Source organism: Saccoglossus kowalevskii, chromosome 10 (genome assembly GCF_978046115.1).
Source record: "Saccoglossus kowalevskii chromosome 10, keSacKowa6.1, whole genome shotgun sequence".
In the NCBI taxonomy this organism is placed as follows: domain Eukaryota; kingdom Metazoa; phylum Hemichordata; class Enteropneusta; family Harrimaniidae; genus Saccoglossus; species Saccoglossus kowalevskii.
In genome coordinates this window covers 37,111,091-37,133,676 of record NC_140650.1, presented here as the reverse complement: position 1 = coordinate 37,133,676, position 22,586 = coordinate 37,111,091, and the positions used below count along the sequence as shown (strand labels likewise).

General features: G+C 33.5%; 1 protein-coding gene across 1 annotated transcript; it reads right to left on the bottom strand.

The window, feature by feature from the left end:
• Positions 1-4,190: 4,190 nt before the first annotated feature.
• Positions 4,191-20,721, bottom strand: LOC144358492 (solute carrier family 49 member A3-like). Its single transcript, XM_085504806.1, has 9 exons — positions 20,452-20,721; positions 19,646-19,804; positions 17,710-17,994; positions 16,701-16,835; positions 14,994-15,110; positions 8,317-8,469; positions 7,683-7,840; positions 5,656-5,795; positions 4,191-5,069 (listed from the first exon to the last, which is right to left on the bottom strand). Exons 2-9 carry the CDS (start codon positions 19,721-19,723, stop codon positions 4,912-4,914), a joined length of 1,224 nt encoding a protein of 407 aa, XP_085360932.1. The 5' UTR covers positions 19,724-19,804; positions 20,452-20,721; the 3' UTR covers positions 4,191-4,911.
• Positions 20,722-22,586: the final 1,865 nt, after the last annotated feature.

Here is a 22,586-nt window from a genome sequence, read left to right as displayed (position 1 = left end):
GTTAATATATAGGTAGGAGAGGGTGGGATATAGCTCTGACGGTGTGGAAAAATATAGGTAGGAGAGAGGGGATATAGATATGAAGGTGTGGAAATATATAGGTAGGAGAGAGTGGGATATAGATCTGAAGGTGTGGAAATATATAGGTAGGAGAGAGTGGGGTATAGATCTGAAGGTGTGGAAATATAAAGGTAAGAGAGAGTGGGATATAGATCTACAGGTGTTGAAATATATAGGTAGGAGAGAGTGGAATATAGATCTAAAGGTGTTGAAATATAAAGGTAGGAGAGAGTGGGATATAGATATGAAGGTGTGGAAATACATAGGTACGAGAGAGTGGGATATAGCTCTGACGGTGTGGAAATATATAGGTAGGAGAGAGGGGATATAGATATGAAGGTGTGGAAATATATAGGTAGGAGAGAATGGGATATAGATCTGAAGGTGTGGAAATATATAGGTAGGAGAGAGTGGGGTATAGATCTGAAGGTGTGTTAATATATAGGTAGGAGAGGGTGGGATATAGCTCTGACGGTGTGGAAAAATATAGGTAGGAGAGAGGGGATATAGATATGAAGGTGTGGAAATATATAGGTAGGAGAGAGTGGGATATAGATCTGAAGGTGTGGAAATATATAGGTAGGAGAGAGTGGGATATAGATCTAAAGGTGTTGAAATATATAGGTAGGAGAGAGTGGGGTATAGCCCTGAAGGTGTGGAAATATATGGGTAGGAGAGAGTGGGATATAGATATGAAGGTGTGGAAATATATAGGTAGGGGAGAGTGGGATATAGATCTGAATGTGTGGAAATATATAGGTAGGAGAGAGTGGGGTATAGATCTGAAGGTGTGGAAATATATAGGTAGGAGAGGGTGGGATATAGATCTGAAGGTGTTGAAATATATAGGTAGGAGAGAGTGGGATATATCTTTGAAGGTGTGGAAATATATAGGTAGGAGAGAGTGGGATATAGATCTAAAGGTGTTGAAATATATAGGTAGGAGAGAGTTGGGTATAGCCCTCAAGGTGTGGAAATATATGGGTAGGAGAGAGTGGGATATAGATATGAAGGTGTGGAAATATATAGGTAGGAGAGAGGGGATATAGATCTACAGGTGTTGAAATATATAGGTAGGAGAGAGTGGGGTATAGATCTGAAGGTGTTGAAATATATAGGTAGGAGAGAGTGGGATATATCTTTGAAGGTGTGGAAATATATAGGTAGGAGAGAGTGGGATATAGATCTAAAGGTGTTGAAATATATAGGTAGGAGAGAGTTGGGTATAGCCCTGAAGGTGTGGAAATATATGGGTAGGAGAGAGTGGGATATAGATCTGAATGTGTGGAAATATATAGGTAGGAGAGAGGGGATATAGATCTACAGGTGTTGAAATATATAGGTAGGAGAGAGTGGGGTATAGATCTGAAGGTGTGGAAATATAAAGGTAGGAGAGAGTGGGATATAGATCTGAAGGTGTGGAAATATAAAGGTAGGAGAGAGTGGGATATAGATCTGACGGTGTGGAAATATATAGGTAGGAGAGAGTGGGATATAGATCTAAAGGTGTTGAAATATATAGGTAGGAGAGAGTTGGGTATAGCCCTGAAGGTGTGGAAATATATGGGTAGGAGAGAGTGGGATATAGATATGAAGGTGTGGAAATATATAGGTAGGAGAGAGTGGGATATAGATCTGAATGTGTGGAAATATATAGGTAGGAGAGAGGGGATATAGATCTACAGGTGTTGACATATATAGGTAGGAGAGAGTGGGATATATCTTTGAAGGTGTGGAAATATATAGATAGGAGAGGGTGGGATATAGCTCTGACGGTGTGGAAATATATAGGTAGGAGGGAGTGGAATATAGATCTAAAGGTGTTGAAATATATAGGTACGAGAGAGTGGGGTATAGATCTGAAGGTGTGGAAATATATAGGTAGGAGAGAGTGGGATATAGATCTGAAGGTGTGGAAATATATAGGTAGGAGAGAGTGGAATATAGATCTAAAGGTGTTGAAATATATAGGTAGGAGAGAGTGGGATATATCTTTGAAGGTGTGGAAATATATAGATAGGAGAGGGTGGGATATAGCTCTGACGGTGTTGAAATATATAGGTAGGAGAGAGTGGAATATAGCTCTGAAGGTGTGGAAATATATAGGTAGGAGAGAGTGGGATATAGATATGAAGGTGTGGAAATACATGGGTAGGAGAGAGTGGGATATAGATCTGAAGGTGTGGAAATATATAGGTAGGAGAGAGTGGAATATAGATCTAAAGGTGTTGAAATATATAGGTAGGAGAGAGTGGGATATATCTTTGAAGGTGTGGAAATATATAGATAGGAGAGGGTGGATATAGCTCTGACGGTGTGGAAATATATAGGTAGGAGAGAGTGGGATATAGATATGAAGGTGTGGAAATACATGGGTAGGAGAGAGTGGGATATAGATCTGAAGGTGTGGAAATATATAGATAGGAGAGGGTGGGATATAGATATGAATGTGTGAAAATACATGGGTAGGAGAGAGTGGGATATAGATCTGAAGGTGTGGAAATATATAGATAGGAGAGGGTGGGATATAGCCCTGAAGGTGTTGAAATATATAGGTAGGAGAGAGTGGGATATAGCCCTGAAGGTGTTGAAATATATAGGTAGGACAGAGTGGAGTATAGCTCTGAAGGTGTGGAAAATCTATGATGTCAAATTAACAAGACATGAATGTGACAGTCCCTGTTATTTGATTATGAGGTAGTACAAGGAAAATCTGCAGACAGGTGAATGAATACGTACTCTATGTGGGTACAACTCATCAAAAAGTGATTTCCCATAATCTAGTTTTGTACTGACAACTAAAAACTCCACTGACCCATCTTCAAAATCTACTAAGTGCAACAAAACTATTTGTCACACATGTATACTTACTCAAGAAACTACATTAATAATCTGAGTGAACCTAGATGTACATGACTTCTTTGTTAATTAAGGTCTTGGTATATTACCAGGACCTGGGTCAAATCAAAGATCAAATAACTGTATTGTTTTAATTTGCACATTTTTGGGAGGGTGTGGTCATTATTGCCAAAAGCACATCTACTTGTGCCAAGGTGTAATAATACCAAATATGAATAAAATCAACATGGTTGTGGCAGAGATACATTTGTAGCAGCAAATACCTGCATTGATTTAATTTGCATATTTTTTGGGAGGGTGTGGTCATTACTGTCAGAAGCACATCTACTCATGTCAAGGTGTAATCCTACCAAGCATGAACAAAATTGGCCCAATGGTTCCTGGGATAAGAGCAAATAACGGCATTGATCTAATTTGCATATTTTTGGGAGGGCGTGGCCATACTGTCAGACGCACATCTACTTGTGTCAAGGTGCAATCCTACCAAATATGAACAAAATCGGCTCAATGGTTGTTGAGATCAAAGGAAATAACTGGATTTAGCTAATTTGCATATTTTTTGGGTAGGGTGTGGTCATATTGATAATAACCTAGAAGATGACTTCCAATGAAAAGGAAGCTATTTTTAAATTGAGTTCTGAGATATTGGTTCTGAGGTCTGAAAAGTATACACTACCGATCGAATACATTTGGTAAAACTTGTGAATCAGGAATTCATGAATCTGAATTTAACAGAATCAATTATTCTGAGCAGTTGCTCTGTCAGTGTAGTAGAGAGAGGTAATTTTCGATGAAAATCTTGAAAAAGACCAACTTAGGATTTTCAGATCTGGAAAAAAAAAATTACGTGCATATGTAACACAGACTTGTTCATCAACCTGCCAAGTTTCATTTACATCTGCTGCAGAGTCTCCGAGAAAATGTGAGAGATAACTTGCAGCAACTTGAAAATTAAAAGAAAGTAAAAAGAAAGAAAGTCCTGAAAGCCTGAACGGGGATTAAAAACATCTTAAATGTAATATATTATCTGGAAAACTAGCGTTAACTGGATATAATCACTAAATTTAGGTTTGATGAGTGAAAGTAAATCATCAATATATCCAAATGTGAAATTAAAGGATTTGGCTTTTTTGCACTGTAGAAACTCAGCTTCATATGAATAAAGCAATAAATCTGCCAGCAAGGCAGCACATTATGTTCTTATTGGAATGCTATTACATTGTTGAAAAATAGATCTACAAAATCTATTTTATTGAAAAATGCTTGATGGATAATGATTTTAATATGTTACTTTATTTTATCATGTGTTATAGAGTAATAGCTATAAATTTAGATGTAAAGGGTAGTAATTTAGTATTTCAACAAGTTTCTTTCAGTTCAAGGAATGTCTCATTCATCGGCATTCAACAAACATATGCAAAAACATCATGATTTGGTCACTGACTCACTCTGAACTAAACAGTGTTTTTTTGAGTTAACATCTAAAAAAGAAGACATGTTGTAGCAGTATTTCATTAAAAACCTGCTATACACCAAATTAAAAATTCATTACAACAAGTACAATGTGTAACCGACAGAAATGTTAAGATATAAAAAGTGGTATTGATTAAAGCCATACTGTAAAAATATGATCATCTGCTTTCATTGTAGAGCTAACTAATTGTCTTAACACTGCATCTAGATTGGACAACAATTCTCACATCATTTATTTTTGAGACCTTCCGAACAAATAAAATAGTATATTATTCTTATATAATTAATATTTGATTGTTTTATTGGCTATGGGGAAATAGATTGTATTTGAGAATTAAAATAAGAAAAATCAACATTGACCATTGCATTTCAATAACAGATAAAATTGTTTGATGAAATCAAAATTTGATTTTGTGTATGTAAGAAGATTGCTGTTAATGACATCATATATGAATCATATAAGAACTTATACATATATATTATATTGTAGGTTGAAAAAGAAACTACTCATAAAACGTCCTAAATATTTAGTGGTTTATCTTCATTCATTGAGCATTGGTTATTTACTATTATTTTTTCAATCTTCTCTTTCTTTATTCTTCTGTTCTCTGACTTAAAGAATATAATGATTCCAATAGCTTGTAGTGCGGAGAGACCGGCATAAAACAACATGGCAACTGAGCATAAAAAAGTGATAAAGTATGAACATATATGTTATATGAGAGAACTTTATCATAAAAATAAAAACAGCAAATGTCAGTATTTGAATGCAGTAGATTGTAAACTTCAGGTTCAAATTGATATCCATAAAATCCAAATAGATATTGCTGTATAATTGTTTGTATGAAACTGATCTTTTAGTAAAGATGAATGATAAGTAAACACGGAATGGAATAGAATAAATGAATGAGTGGGATATTGCTGCAAAGACATGAAAAATTATGTTGGTAAATTGAAAATAATTTAATTAAATTAAAATAATTCATAAAGTCTAGTAGAAAGCTGGCCCTTGAGTCAAATTCAGTAGACTCAAGTTAGATGTAATTAAAATATATATTTCAAGATTGTTGATAGAAAATACACATCAATATATAGGAGTGTGAAATAAAAAGATTTGGCTTATTCATACATTTGCTCTTAATAAATATCTATGAAAATTCAGCTCTGTAAAAAATAAATCATCCAGCAAAAGCCAGAAAACAGTTCGTTGACAAACGAACTGTTTAGTATTGTTACCTTAAACTAAAGACTAGCTATACTTACCTGTCATGTCTTTTGGTTGGGTATTATTATAAGATGGATTGTGATGAGCAGAAATGCATTTCTGATGTATTCTCTCATATTCAGTCATTGGTCGACTCAAAGACTCTAACACAAATGTAAATATTATGGCTTGTACATGCCTGCAAGAAGAACCATATGTATACTAATTATGGTACATGTAATGATATATGATACACTTCATACAAAAATTACTCACTTACTAAAGTATCATAATATCATGACGATACGACCTGTAACACCTTAGCAGAGCAAAACAACCACTCAAGGTGGTCAATGGCCTTTACAGTGATTATGATTGTTTAGATTGTTTATGTAGCTTATATATAACATCCAGCAATACATTATCTATGAAAGGTTAGCAATGCCTAGCAAACATCAAAACTAAGAGCCATGAGTATAAGGGGTCAAAAGTTAACTTATAGAGCCTTGACTTTAGACTACCGGTAATGGGTTATAAGATTAGCCAAGAATTGAATGAAACAATAATTTAAAGTGTGATTGGTGAGAGACTACAGAAAGTAGAATGAAAAATGAAAAAGCTAAAAATAATTGTATAATTGTGTTACAATCAACAGACTGGAAGAATGAATTGTGAATATTATATATGGTTTTGAATTTGGAGACTGGTTTTAGTGACAAGTATGGTAGATCTTTTGCCAGACAAATAACAGCTAGCGTGTGATATTTTGTTTCAGGCTGACACAATAATGTACTAACAAGTCATGCATGGCACAGTCCCCGTTAGTTATCTAATTTAAGATATATAGTTTTGTTTATTGTAATATAGCTGGAATATAACCATGTCAGGAATATGATTATGATGATTGTTTAAAATTAAAATGATTGACATTTGAATCTGATCGTCAAACGAGTACATGTCCACATTGCGAGATATTGCTCTGGAACAGCATTAATTGAAACAAAATCATTCATTTTTAATACATGCATATATCTATAACATGATGTATAATAAATATATAAAATTTAAAGATAATCAGTCAAAGCATGTCAGAGATATGGCTCTAGAAGCCCATTCATTAAAGAAAAATGGCCACCAGTCAGCCATTTTGAATCTAATCTGAGAAATGAAATGACGTGCATCAGGAACCTGTAATGTCTAATGTATGTACCAAACGAAATCCATCCATAAATGCCAGAAATGCTTGATATTTCTGCAAGTCAGAGATATGGCACTAGAACCACATTCATTAAAACAAAATGGTCGCCAGTCGACCGTTTTGAATCTTATCTGAAAAACAAAATGATGTACATCAACGTCCTATAATGTCCAATGTATATACCAAGTTTGAACAAAATCCATCTGCCGATAAATGCTTAATTTTGATGATTTTTCAGTACAAAAATGGTCATTCGGCCATCTTGAATCAGATCGTGAAACACACTGATGTGCATATGTATAATATCATGTATGATGTATGTGTGAAGTTTGATTGTGATTGGTCCAGGCATTTCTAAGATACAGATACTGCGTCTGAACGGGGACTAATTAATGCAATTATTGACTAATTAATATGCATGGAATTGCACTACAATCTAATCAGCGCATCTACTCATCATATATTAGCTGTGTGCCAAATTTCATTTGATTTGAAATTGTAGATCTTGAGTTATCAGTGGAACAAATTTTAGTCACAGAGTCACAGACACCGGTACCACATAAGCTCCGTGTCACGGGAGCTAAAAATCAAATACATCATGCATCACAAACTGCAAAAACGAGTGACGATGGAAGTATTTACCTCTACCCAAGCAGGTAGTCAAATACAGTGCAATATCAATCTAACCACTAAAACACTATCAGTTTCAGGTGTTTAATTCCCATGATGACAAGCAAATATTCAAGGAGATGGTAGTAGTGAACAGAAACGTAAACAGCATCATGCACATCTGGTATTTCCACTGATAATCAACAGCAGTCAGAAACTTGATGTGACGAGATAACCTAACATTGAAATTGAATTACATCCCCATCATTATATTCTTACATAACAATCAGAGAAAGTCCAAGTGATGTGGCTTCTGCTACTGGATATGATGTTTCAATCATCAATTCTACAGTGACTGGGTAGGATGCACTTGAAACAATACCTTGACACATAAAAAATATTACAATCAACACTTCTTGATGAGGAATACAGGAAGTCTGTTGGAAATAGATGAACAATGGAAAATAACTAATTATCCTACTGTCATGATGAATTTTAATATTCCTACAATGTTCCCAAATAATATTTTTCATCTCTTTTGAACCCAAAATAGTCAAGGGTCGCAATGTCCTTCATTACACACTGTGTGTTATTCATGATTGCTATTTTAAATTTTAAAAACATGCTGTTGCGAAAAATGCTTTTGATAATAATGACTATGGCATGCAGACAGTAATTTTGGCATCAGTCACATACATGTACACTACACAGTGGTAAAGTGCAATGATAGGTATAGATTGCTCAAAATCAGTTTAACCAAATTTTATGTACAGAACAGTTCAAATTATACTATATTTAACTACATGATCGACATGCGTTACAACACCTTTGGTTCACTCAGCTGCAGTGAATCAGTGTGAGGGCGATGTAACTCGTCATTTGCTTCAATGTTATGGGAACAAGTTCTACTCACCACCATCATTAAAGATGTGAATACTGATGAAAGTGCAAGAGTCACTTTAGCAGTCTCCTCAAACAATCTTGTTCTGTCTGTAAATATTGAAGCAGCAACACCTCCAACAATACCCACAGCATTTTGTACACCAAGAACAATGCCTGAAAAAGTCTAAGAAATTGGATAATGTAAGTTGAGTATGCTACACCTAAACTATTAGAGAGCCTTTTAAGATTATACCATGTAAATATCTTTATTCATATTCAGTCAACTACCAAATCTAAATATGACAAAATTAACTGTCAGTCAACTCAAATCAAATCATATAAATATGTTAACCATACTCCTCAATGCATTCAGAAACATCTCATTAATGTAAGCAGTGTTGATCATGAACTACATATAGGTTACATTTAAATTGTCCATTTCCAGGCAGTTAGTGTAAATTTCTCTAAAACCCTGCAAATTGTATCAAACAAAACATTACAACTCTGGGCAATTAAAATCTTGAAAAAATAATGAATACGGATTTAGAATGAATACAAAAATGATGTATTGGCATGGCAAAAGCTGTTATGGATGCCCTCTTTTCATTTCTGGGTTTATAGATGTTATATACAAACTTGATTCAATATTAAAAAATATAAACCATTCTTATCTTTTAAATGAAACAAATATTATCTCGTTATCAAAATGAAAAACATATTGAAACACTGTGCTTGAACAGTTTACTGCATGTAAACAACAGTGATCGTAACATTCATTGTGCTTTGATTGACCAGCAACAGACCAATGCACTGTAGCTGTGATAACCAAAGACAATCAGTTCCTGCATTGTCTGTTGTGAACACTCAAATCGAGGACAGTTATGGATAGTTTTGGTGGTGTTTTGCACAGTATTATCTGACAGTGTATTCTTATTTTTGATATCATGTTTAGCTTCAATTTGATATAAGCAGCATTTATTATCACTAGTTAAGAAGTGTACCTCCAGTGTATTTGTTAAAGATGTTGTTTTTATTTGTGTCCTGACTGTTGCCATGGTAACAGGTAGCATATTTGAAGTTTAATTTGCATTGTTTGGCATACCACCTGTAGTAGGGTTATTTTGGTTCACCCATCAGTTTTAGTTACATATAAATTGTGCAATGATAATAGATTTATTGGAACTATATCCTAGTGTAGGGTTTTGGGTTGGAAAGAGCAAGCAACAAATATTGTGTATGTGATGGTCACCTGGGTTGTGAGTGCGCCCTCTAGTGTTGTAATATACTAGTAAGTAAACCATAACTAATCTGTCATTCATTATTAAATCTGTTGATCGATAGATGCCGCTTGTTTACGCTCTGTTGTATGCCATGCATGGTACAGAATTCATCTACGACGGTAGACTTGTTAGTCCTATGATTATTATTTTGGCTCCGACTATCTATAGTCCTTAGTTGCCTCCTGAGAATCTACATCTTCAAACACTGCAATCTTTGTAGTGAGTTTTTAAATTAGTATTATAAAAGCTCAATAATTCTATTCTAATAGCTGAAACAAATTCTTGCGAATTTTGTTTTCCAAAATTTATAACTGTCAATTAATAAATAAATAATACATATTCTTGGGTACAATTTTCCATTCAAAATGTGGATGCAATGTATTGCTTCTTATGTATTTTTACATTATTTTTGTTTTGATAACTTTGGACTAAAGGGACAGTTTTCCATTGGCTTCAGATCTCCATCAAAAGTTTGGCACCCAAAGGGATATTCATATGAGTGTTTATATCGATTATCTGACATCTTGTTTTCTGGTTTTATTGGTATGTTTGCAAATGTGTATGACACAGTGCAACAACTCTCTCCACAAGTTGACATTGACATGGGATTTGGGAGATGCATTACCAATGATATTATTACAAGATAAATGATTTACTTCATTGAACGCATACAACGACGCACATTTCCACTGGGACAGTGACCTTTAGATTTGTATCACCAGCAGAAACAGTCGAAACGTTTTATCAGATTTGGCTACTACTGGTACTTTCTCAATTCTTGCATGATATTTTCACACAGAACACATGTCGTTCGTACTAAGGGATGATTTAATACTGATTAATTAGGTGATCAAGTTTGATAAAGTTTGGAAGAGAATTACTAAAGTTATTGTACACACATTAACAATTATTCACAAGAGAAAGTTTTATGACAGAGCCAACAAAAGCAACAACATCAACAAAGACAGACGTTTAACCACATATATAACTTGACCTTCATCCATGATGATATGGAAAGGTATTAAAATGTTTGTCACGGCGATTTGAAAGGTGCTTTCATGGCATTGTAATTGGATACACAATATTTCACAACAACACAAATATAAGCAGAGTGTTATAGTATATACAAGACAAGACAATACTTATTATGATGTATTCACAGGTTCATATACAAGACAAGAGAATACTTATTATGATGTACTCACAGGTTCATATACAAGACAAGAGAATACTTATTATGATGTACTCACAGGTTCATATACAAGACAAGAGAATACTTATTATGATGTACTCACAGGTTTATATACAAGACAAGAGAATACTTATTATGATATACTCACAGGTTCATATACAAGACAAGAGAATACTTATTATGATATACTCACAGGTTTATATACAAGACAAGAGAATACTTATTATGATGTACTCACAGGTTCATATACAAGACAAGAGAATACTTATTATGATGTACTCACAGGTTCATATACAAGACAAGAGAATACTTATTATGATATACTCACAGGTTTATATACAAGACAAGAGAATACTTATTATGATGTACTCACAGGTTCATATACAAGACAAGAGAATACTTATTATGATATACTCACAGGTTCATATACAAGACAAGAGAATACTTATTATGATATACTCACAGGTTTATATACAAGACAAGAGAATACTTATTATGATGTACTCACAGGTTCATATACAAGACAAGAGAATACTTATTATGATGTACTCACAGGTTCATATACAAGACAAGAGAATACTTATTATGATGTACTCACAGGTTCATATACAAGACAAGAAAATACTTATTATGATGTACTTACAGATTCATATACAAGACAAGAGAATACTTATTATGATGTACTCACAGGTTTATATACAAGACAAGAGAATACTTATTATGATATACTCACAGGTTTATATACAAGACAAGAGAATACTTATTATGATGTACTCACAGGTTTATATACAAGACAAGAGAATACTTATTATGATGTACTCACAGGTTTATATACAAGACAAGAGAATACTTATTATGATGTACTCACAGGTTCATATACAAGACAAGAGAATACTTATTATGATATACTCACAGGTTTATATACAAGACAAGAGAATACTTATTATGATGTACTTACAGTTTCATATACAAGACAAGAGAATACTTATTATGATATACTCACAGGTTTATATACAAGACAAGAGAATACTTATTATGATGTACTCACAGGTTCATATACAAGACAAGAGAATACTTATTATGATGTACTCACAGGTTCATATACAAGACAAGAGAATACTTATTATGATGTACTCACAGGTTCATATACAAGACAAGAGAATACTTATTATGATGTACTCACAGGTTTATATACAAGACAAGAGAATACTTATTATGATGTACTCACAGGTTCATATACAAGACAAGAGAATACTTATTATGATGTACTCACAGGTTCATATACAAGACAAGAGAATACTTATTATGATGTACTCACAGGTTCATATACAAGACAAGAGAATACTTATTATGATATACTCACAGGTTTATATACAAGACAAGAGAATACTTATTATGATGTACTCACAGGTTCATATACAAGACAAGAGAATACTTATTATGATATACTCACAGGTTCATATACAAGACAAGAGAATACTTATTATGATATACTCACAGGTTTATATACAAGACAAGAGAATACTTATTATGATGTACTCACAGGTTCATATACAAGACAAGAGAATACTTATTATGATGTACTCACAGGTTCATATACAAGACAAGAGAATACTTATTATGATGTACTCACAGGTTCATATACAAGACAAGAAAATACTTATTATGATGTACTTACAGATTCATATACAAGACAAGAGAATACTTATTATGATGTACTCACAGGTTCATATACAAGACAAGAAAATACTTATTATGATATACTCACAGGTTTATATACAAGACAAGAGAATACTTATTATGATGTACTCACAGGTTCATATACAAGACAAGAGAATACTTATTATGATGTACTCACAGGTTTATATACAAGACAAGAGAATACTTATTATGATATACTCACAGGTTTATATACAAGACAAGAGAATACTTATTATGATGTACTCACAGGTTTATATACAAGACAAGAGAATACTTATTATGATGTACTCACAGGTTCATATACAAGACAAGAGAATACTTATTATGATATACTCACAGGTTTATATACAAGACAAGAGAATACTTATTATGATGTACTCACAGGTTTATATACAAGACAAGAGAATACTTATTATGATGTACTCACAGGTTCATATACAAGACAAGAGAATACTTATTATGATGTACTCACAGGTTCATATACAAGACAAGAGAATACTTATTATGATGTACTCACAGGTTCATATACAAGACAAGAGAATACTTATTATGATGTACTCACAGGTTCATATACAAGACAAGAGAATACTTATTATGATGTACTCACAGGTTCATATACAAGACAAGAGAATACTTATTATGATGTACTCACAGGTTCATATACAAGACAAGAGAATACTTATTATGATGTACTCACAGGTTCATATACAAGACAAGAGAATACTTATTATGATGTACTCACAGGTTCATATACAAGACAAGAGAATACTTATTATGATATACTCACAGGTTTATATACAAGACAAGAGAATACTTATTATGATGTACTCACAGGTTCATATACAAGACAAGAGAATACTTATTATGATGTACTCACAGGTTCATATACAAGACAAGAGAATACTTATTATGATGTACTCACAGGTTCATATACAAGACAAGAAAATACTTATTATGATGTACTTACAGATTCATATACAAGACAAGAGAATACTTATTATGATGTACTCACAGGTTCATATACAAGACAAGAGAATACTTATTATGATGTACTCACAGGTTCATATACAAGACAAGAGAATACTTATTATGATGTACTCACAGGTTTATATACAAGACAAGAGAATACTTATTATGATGTACTCACAGGTTTATATACAAGACAAGAGAATACTTATTATGATGTACTCACAGGTTCATATACAAGACAAGAGAATACTTATTATGATATACTCACAGGTTTATATACAAGACAAGTGAATACTTATTATGATATACTCACAGGTTTATATACAAGACAAGAGAATACTTATTATGATATACTCACAGGTTTATATACAAGACAAGAGAATACTTATTATGATGTACTCACAGGTTCATATACAAGACAAGAGAATACTTATTATGATGTACTCACAGGTTCATATACAAGACAAGAGAATACTTATGATGTACTCACAGGTTTATATACAAGACAAAAGAATACTTATTATGATGTACTCACAGGTTTATATACAAGACAAGAGAATACTTATTATGATGTACTCACAGGTTCATATACAAGACAAGAGAATACTTATTATGATGTACTCACAGGTTTATATACAAGACAAGAGAATACTTATTATGATGTACTCACAGGTTCATATACAAGACAAGAGAATACTTATTATGATGTACTCACAGGTTTATATACAAGACAAAAGAATACTTATTATGATGTACTCACAGGTTTATATACAAGACAAATACTTATTATGATGTACTCACAGGTTCATATACAAGACAAGAGAATACTTATTATGATGTACTCACAGGTTTATATACAAGACAAGAGAATACTTATTATGATGTACTCACAGGTTCATATACAAGACAAGAGAATACTTATTATGATGTACTCACAGGTTCATATACAAGACAAGAGAATACTTATTATGATGTACTCACAGGTTTATATACAAGACAAGAGAATACTTATTTTGATGTACTCACAGGTTCATATACAAGACAAGAGAATACTTATAATGATGTACTCACAGGTTCATATACAAGACAAGAGAATACTTATTATGATGTACTCACAGGTTCATATACAAGACAAGAGAATACTTATTATGATGTACTCACAGGTTCATATACAAGACAAGAGAATACTTATTATGATATACTCACAGGTTTATATACAAGACAAGAGAATACTTATTATGATGTACTCACAGGTTCATATACAAGACAAGAGAATACTTATTATGATATACTCACAGGTTCATATACAAGACAAGAGAATACTTATTATGATATACTCACAGGTTTATATACAAGACAAGAGAATACTTATTACGATGTACTCACAGGTTCATATACAAGACAAGAGAATACTTATTATGATATACTCACAGGTTCATATACAAGACAAGAGAATACTTATTATGATATACTCACAGGTTTATATGCAAGACAAGAGAATACTTATTATGATATACTCACAGGTTCATATACAAGACAAGAGAATACTTATTATGATGTACTCACAGGTTCATATCCATGTGTGCACATCATTTCTTCAGCAAGTATTGTCAGACTGTTGGACAATGCACCACCAATACCAGTTAACAAAATTAGAATCCAGTAATACTTTATTCTAAGGATCTGTAATTCAATACAATATTTGCACTAATGGAAGCACACATAAACCAATGGGTGAATTTTTTATGTGCTAGTACACTTCTATTAGGGTAAATATGTGTATGGTTATGCACATAGGATACAATATTTAATATTTACATTAGTGCATGCACTTATAGATAAGATAGGATAGGATAATTCTTTATTACAACCTTATAGAATCAATTACATATCTATTTTGGTTTATAAAATGTAATAAAGGTGTTAAAATATACTTAAGTTAGATATCTAAAATCTACTACAAAATAGTTACATGTAATAATGTAAAAAATATTAATGACCCACGAGGTGGTTTTGTCTAATGGTATTTGCTGTTTTTATAAATTTGATAAGCTCTGTTAGTAAATATTTGTTGTTTGTATTCAATATATGAATGAATTTTACTTTGTTTGTACAGTGTTGAAAATTGTTAATTTTCGGTGTTTACATTTTGTGATGTAATGAATTATTGTTGGTCTTTTGTGCCTTCCCATCTCGATGTTTAGTTTATGGGCACTCAGTCTCAATTTTGCTAATAGACCAATATTTTCTTTATTATCAAGGATTTTAATGTATGGTTCAGTATTTATATTTTTCTTCAGTAATGTATAAGTTCTTAGTTTTGAATCTGGTCTTTGATTATCTTGGTTCCATTTTTAATTGTAATATTCATTCACTTTTTGTTTAAACTGGTCTGGTAAATTCTTAATATCATACAGTTGGTTTATTTTATGCAGATTCATTAACCATGTGTCATTATATTTGTTTTGCTGTTGATCTTTCATTGCATCATATACTAGACTGATTGGGCCATTCTTAATAATATTTTGGTAGTATATGATTGCATTCAGTTGTATTTTTGCTAGTAATGGTAGTCGTCCAATTTCCATTCTACTACCAATGTTACTTGTTCTGTTATTAACATTTAATAATCGTCTACAGAACATTAAATGGTGTTTTTCTGTACACGTTTTGTCCCAGTACTCTGGTCTGCATCAAATGTAAAACAGGACAAACAAAGGTCATAGCATTGTAATGGCCTCAAACCTTTGTGCAAGATACCGTTATTCAACATAGGGGAAAATATTGTTGGTGTTTCTTCATGCTAAATAATGTGTTCTACACATTTGATGAAGCTCAAATTTGATGAAATAAGCGTATCTCAATGACATACATTTTGTATACACCTCTGAAAGATCAAAATTTAGGCATCCAGTTTTAAAAAAGTGAAGTTCAAAATAAAAACATTTTATTTTATTTTTGCAGCATTCCATGCCAATAACTGGCCAATTAATGATAAAACAGCTTGCTACAATTAGCATTAAAATCAAGGACAAATTAGGAATATTTAAATAACATTAATTGTATTAACAAATCATAAAAAAAAATTTGAATTTGTATTCAAAAAGGCAATATTCACAATTTATTTAAAATCACAATTTCAAAGAAAAAATCAGTGATTCAGTGAAATTTGTCAAGAGTTGGCAAAGCAGGGGTAAAGGTGCCACCTTTTTCCGAATGTATGTACGTCTGTGAAGCTAGTAATTTTACATAATTCCAACTATACTTTCATACCTGTTTAAGACCAGTCCAGAAGGGCTGTACAGCATGAGAAGCACTTGCTGATGGTGGACTTGGGGGGACACTAGTGCACAGACCAACAGTAGTTAAAACAGCACCAAGTAAAACTGGAATGGTGTACATTATCAACTACAATAAAAAAATACAATTGAAGAATTATTTCAATATTAATTGTCACACAACATTGTACATACAATGTGAAATTAATTCAAAATAATTTTCAGAGACATCGTTGATAAATTTTTTAATATGCTGCAAAGATGTGAAAAAGGTAATATCACCAAAACAAAAACTAAAGTCAAAAAAAATACTTTTGAACCATTTCTATTATGGTTTGGATTTGATCATGAAAATAATATTTGCACAAAAATCATGAATTTAATATCAGCTTTTGAATTGTACAAATAGATACAGTTATTATCTCTGTGTTATAAATGTTTTCTGTTAAAGTAGAAGCCTACTCATAAATTAAAAAACCCAGAATTTATTCATTTTGCAATAAATTGTACTCCAAGGCAATATAAGGATATTAACCTAAAAAAAGTTGGGTGTCACCAGCCTTTTTTTTGAGAAATTGATGGTTTTATTTTAGTGGAAAATCGCCTATTTGACACTATTATAACGTTTTACCACAGGTTTCTATGGCAGAGATATTATGCAATATCTCAAAATCTAACCTGGTGACATAGGCTGAAAAAATCATGATGGAATACTTTTTTAAAATCTGGATTTTAAAAAGTGTCAAAAAATGCAGTTTTTCTTTAACATTGTGTTCTATCGAATTGTTCTAAAATTAGCAATTTTCAAGAAATATTAGGACGCGTTTCTCAAAAAGCATAACTGTAACACACAAAATAATGCTATTTCATTGTACCATGGGACATTAGCTTCGTGATTGTACATAATAAACTAATGAACATTGTCATGCGATTTATGACCAATTTTGTCAAAAATTATGACTAGGCTTCTACCTTAACATCAATAAATTATATATGTAACTTGCCATAAATTGGACTCCTTTGTACTTTATTAATATTGGAGACAGCAAATTGCCAAATATAAACCCAAAGCCAGTAGTAGTGATCATGGTAGACAGTGTTCGCTCATTTTCTCTACACCACTGTTCAGAAACTTTGGAAGGACAACTGACGAATATTGGATACACAGAGGCAGCAATGATTTGACCCGCAATAGCCAATGGAAATGCCCATGATGATGGTATGATATGTAATGTACTAATACATCGTACAACAGCACCTACAACTGTCACCCATGAACCAATCAACAACTGCAATAGAAGACAGATTGAAATTAATTTAGAAAACATTCTATATATATAATTTCTATATAATGTAAAATATTTTATACAATATGTCACTGTGACTACATAATATTTGTATTTCACAAAAAAGTAATTATTTCTTTCTTTAAAGTAAACTAGTATTATAGTACATGCAAGAATGTACTTTGTTGCTGTGTAATTTTCTGTATGTTTTTTTGTTTTACCAATATATCCAGAAATGGAAGGTTGTGGTCAATAAAGTTGTACTATTGTGATATTGTAACAAAATACCAGGGTTGTGCGGTTATCAATCTGTAAGAAAGAATTTCACAACCATCCTGTAATATTATGTGTGGTACTGGATATTTATACAGTAGCCCTGAACTCTGTTTAGGGAATTGGAGAGCAGGTCTTGGAATCTATTTGGAATAAATGGTAGCCGAGTGGCGATTCCAATCAATCTGCCTCCCCAATTACCTACATGTAGGTCCAGCTTCGCTTATGATAAAGTGAAGACTTAAACATGACTGCATTGTACATCCTGCAAAGGTGATGGGGGTACATAATTATGCCAGAGAGAGAGGTCACTTCCTAACGTAATAAAATATACTTGAGACATAAATTATTTAATTCGCAAATCCAGCGTTTTAATGAATAACACACTACTAGATAAAATACTACAAGACAATACACACTGGTAATAAAGGGGTACAACAAAGCAAGTCAAAAGATATCTTCTTGTATCGAAATAAAGATACACCAAAATGTACAAAAGACATAGCAATGGCACCATTTAAATATTTGGCTTGTCCCTCAGTCAGAGACTCTGGCTAAAGTTTCTGCAATAAGGCCTAAACATTACCAATTCCAGCTCAAGTACACTTCAAAACAGTCAGACATAAATTAGACACTTGACAGGTTCAAGACTGAATTTATAATGAGCTAGTGATAAATGTTGTTATCTCTTCGAATACATGTACACACCATACCTGGTTCAGAACGAAATGTGCCATCTTCTGATCTCACTACATGCCACTTAATTTTAGCACATATCAAAACATTGTCTCAAACAGGATGCCACTGTTTACCAGAAGCCCAACATGATACTTCCAACAAGAATTATACAACAGTAACTTGGTAACTGAAACAATTTCTCACTGCTAAACCTACTAACCCCTACGTATGCAGCAACAATCAAATAGTTTATAGGGTCATACAAGAATCACAACACTAGGAAACGCCTAACAACATTCACCTGTCAATAAATCAGGGAAATTATCTTCTAATTAGGTCGTCACCCCCAAAACAACTGGTAAGAACATTGCAAGATTGCAAGAACTTGCAAGTTCAGGACTGGGGTGGTTTATTTGCTTGTCAACACCTTCAGTTCAACTTCCCATTGTACAGTCATCACAATTTCACAGGACATATTTCCATGGGTGTACATAACTTGTGAAAGGGTCTGCTATTTTTCTATATTATGCTGACATAAATTATATTAAGTAACTGTGTTTTGAGTGCAATGAGAATGAAGACAATAATTTAAAAATTCATTTCTCATTGTTGAATATAATACAAATAAAATAATAATATAATTTGATTAAGTGCTTTAAGCAATCTAAGTATTTTTAGATGTAGTTGTTTATTTATAACTTACTGAAGGCCTTATTCCATATGTATCCAGTAGCCATGTAGCAACAAATCCCATTGGGATCGATAATATTAAATACACCATAGAAAATAGATTAATATTATTGATGGAGGTGTTATAATATTCAGCAACAATACTTGCAGCAGGACTAAATCATAACCATAGCTGAAAAAATAGAAAAAAAAAGCAAGCAATTAAATGGATTTAATTTGTACTCAATTTGTTTCCCAATGTTTAAATTTGTCCAAAGTTCGTCTAGATACTGTTCGTTCGTCTAGAACTCACTTCAGTAGCCCACTACGTATGCTGTATTCTCCGACCCCAGAATACCCTTGTAAATCCCTTACCGGCACTTACCTTGGACCATGGGCTACTTCCACATTAAATGGGTAAGGGTGTGAAGCCCATCTCTCGAAAACCATACTCACTTCTAAAGCATTTTTTTTCTATTTGTATACCCACTTCTAAACATAAGTGTTTTCAGGAAAAAAAAAACACCCAGCTCACAACTTTCGCAACCAGTGAGCGCATCCGGGCGATGCATTTTATTCAGCCTTTTCCAGTATTTGGCTTTGAATATAAGGATCTGTGAAAAAGTAAATAAATGCTACCCTAAACCAAACCATTGATAAATGGCTACCCACTTCTAAACAAAATAACATGAAATGACAACTCAGTCGGGCGGCACATACCCGTATTGCAATTCTATGGAAGTAGCCCAGCCCCCCCCCCCTCCCCCCCCGGGGGGGGGGGGGCTGGGGAGTTACCTCCATGCTTGGACCAATATTGTCAATTATTTATTTGTTACTTACCAATTGGCTTGATAAGGTCAACACTACAACAAGAAAGACTACGAACCATCGTTTCTTATAGACCACATATGTTATCACTGTATTGTTCCTGCCACTACTGTCATCAGCGGCAGACAGGTTCTCTGATGACACCGTCGACGTAGTGTGTATTGCCAGTGGGTCTGCGTCGTGGTAAGCATTTTCCATTATATTCAGTCAGTCGATCGATGCCGTACGTTCCCTGTATGACAACTGCCTGACCCTTCAGGAATCCTCATTCCACGTCGCAGAATAAAAACATACGCTTCTGTTTGACGCCCTCATACGTCGACCATGTGTTTCGAAATCTCTATATTCCGAAAAACACAGGGAAAAACATATGTACCGAAATCCAGTGTAAATGATTCCTGTATTGAGTGTTCCGACACTCAAGGCAGCGGGGAGGTATAGCGAACAACAGTCCATCTATCGCCGGTATCGAAACGCCTATTGTCTTAGGGGATTAGCAACGGCCCGATGTTCAGAAGTTTCCTTCACAGGCGCTCGGAACGTTTCCTGGATAATAAAAAAATGGCCTAAAGTGAGATCGGCATAGTTAGAGTGGTAGGGGAATTTACCGACGACTGACTAACTATGCCGATCTCACTTTAGGTCATTTTTTATTATCCAGGAAACGTTCCGAGCGCCTGTGGTTTCCTTGTCCAAAAACGGGAATCCAAATGGCTTGGACATGGTTGCTAGGATGCTAGGCTGCTAAGATGATATTAGGTATGACCACGATTAAAACAGTTAACAATTATTGTGTTCACGTATTTGCAGTACAAGTTAAAAAACATAACTATATTAAACCAGCATGACCCCCGGCGAAGCATTCACAAGTGAGATTGTCGTCAGATTCACGCCAGATCATCATCAGATTCACGTCAGAGACAAATCAGATTCAATTGAGTCTAAATATTACAGAAAAAAAAAACACAAAGTTAGTTTACACATAACAGAAATACACAAAACTGACTGTATTATTGATAATATTTTTCACACAAAAAATCGATGATAACTTCTAATTATAATAATAATAATTCTATCTAAGCTGTGTAACGATTGAAAACAGCATCAAATAGATAACAATATGCCCTCGAGTCACCCTATTGTTTTATAATATATAGTAGACTACATAGTCCATTAAACATTAAAGGTCTTGTCTCGATTGTTTTATTTATTTTTTCTTTCAAATCTAATTTACCGACATCTGTGAAATTTATATTTTTTTATGAGATGTAAATACTGTGTTAAAAAATTTTCTTAATAAGCGCCATTTGTGACCGCATTGCACGTAAACTATTTACGTTACATGGTTCTGTTTGTAATGATGTTAAAGACGATCCAGATAATCGCATATACATCTCGTGTTACTATTGAATAACGTGTATTTTGGGTCATTGGGTCATGGTGTCTTTTTTAATTTCCCCGCCAAGTTATGATGCTATAATAACTTTTTTTTGAACTTTTTCTCTCTGTTCTGCATATTAGTGACCTAATATACTATACTATACTATCAAATTGACGAGGTCCGTAGGGATGAGCGCTACTGGGTCTTCATGATGGTCCCGGATGTGTCACAGTGTGATAATCCCACGCGACAGACATTCAAATACTATCTATGTTTCAGATACGTTGTACTTCTATTTACTATAAATCCTACCAACGGAAACTCTTCATACTTCCAGTTGTAACTAAAAATTCTCGAAATAAACTAAGACGAGGTGTGTCTAGTTAGAACACAAAGTAACAACTAAGCATCTATATAAAAGTTGCGTTCACGCACAGCTCCTTAGCACGGGCTAAGAGGTCAAATTCCTTAGCCCGTGCTAAGAAAACGTGCGTGAACACTTAGCACGGGCTAAGGAATGCTAAGCGCCCTCTGCGGCGACCTTTGGGTGTGAAAATTGTCCCATGTTCGTATAACGACACTATTCCACCAGTCATTACTCCGCGCTCGCTTCCACACTAATCGGGTCACTGTAGTAGTAGAGCGTACAGCAGCTCCAATCGTAGACAAAATAAATTTGGTTCGCTGTCTACGACATGCATTAATAAAACTCTGTATTCTGTTACGACCGTTGTATACTGTTTATGTGCATCCAAATAAGTTGGGT

Excerpts from the sequence above, each read along its gene's own strand:
- LOC144358492 (XM_085504806.1), bottom strand. The coding sequence starts at position 19,723 with ATGGTGTATTTAATATTATCGATCCCAATGGGATTTGTTGCTACATGG. Across the intron at positions 15,111-16,700 it reads TCTGGACTGGTCTTAAACAG|ATCCTTAGAATAAAGTATTA; the intron begins GTATGAAAGTAT and ends ATTGAATTACAG. Across the intron at positions 5,796-7,682 it reads GGACTTTCTCTGATTGTTAT|GCATGTACAAGCCATAATAT; the intron begins GTAAGAATATAA and ends TTCTTCTTGCAG.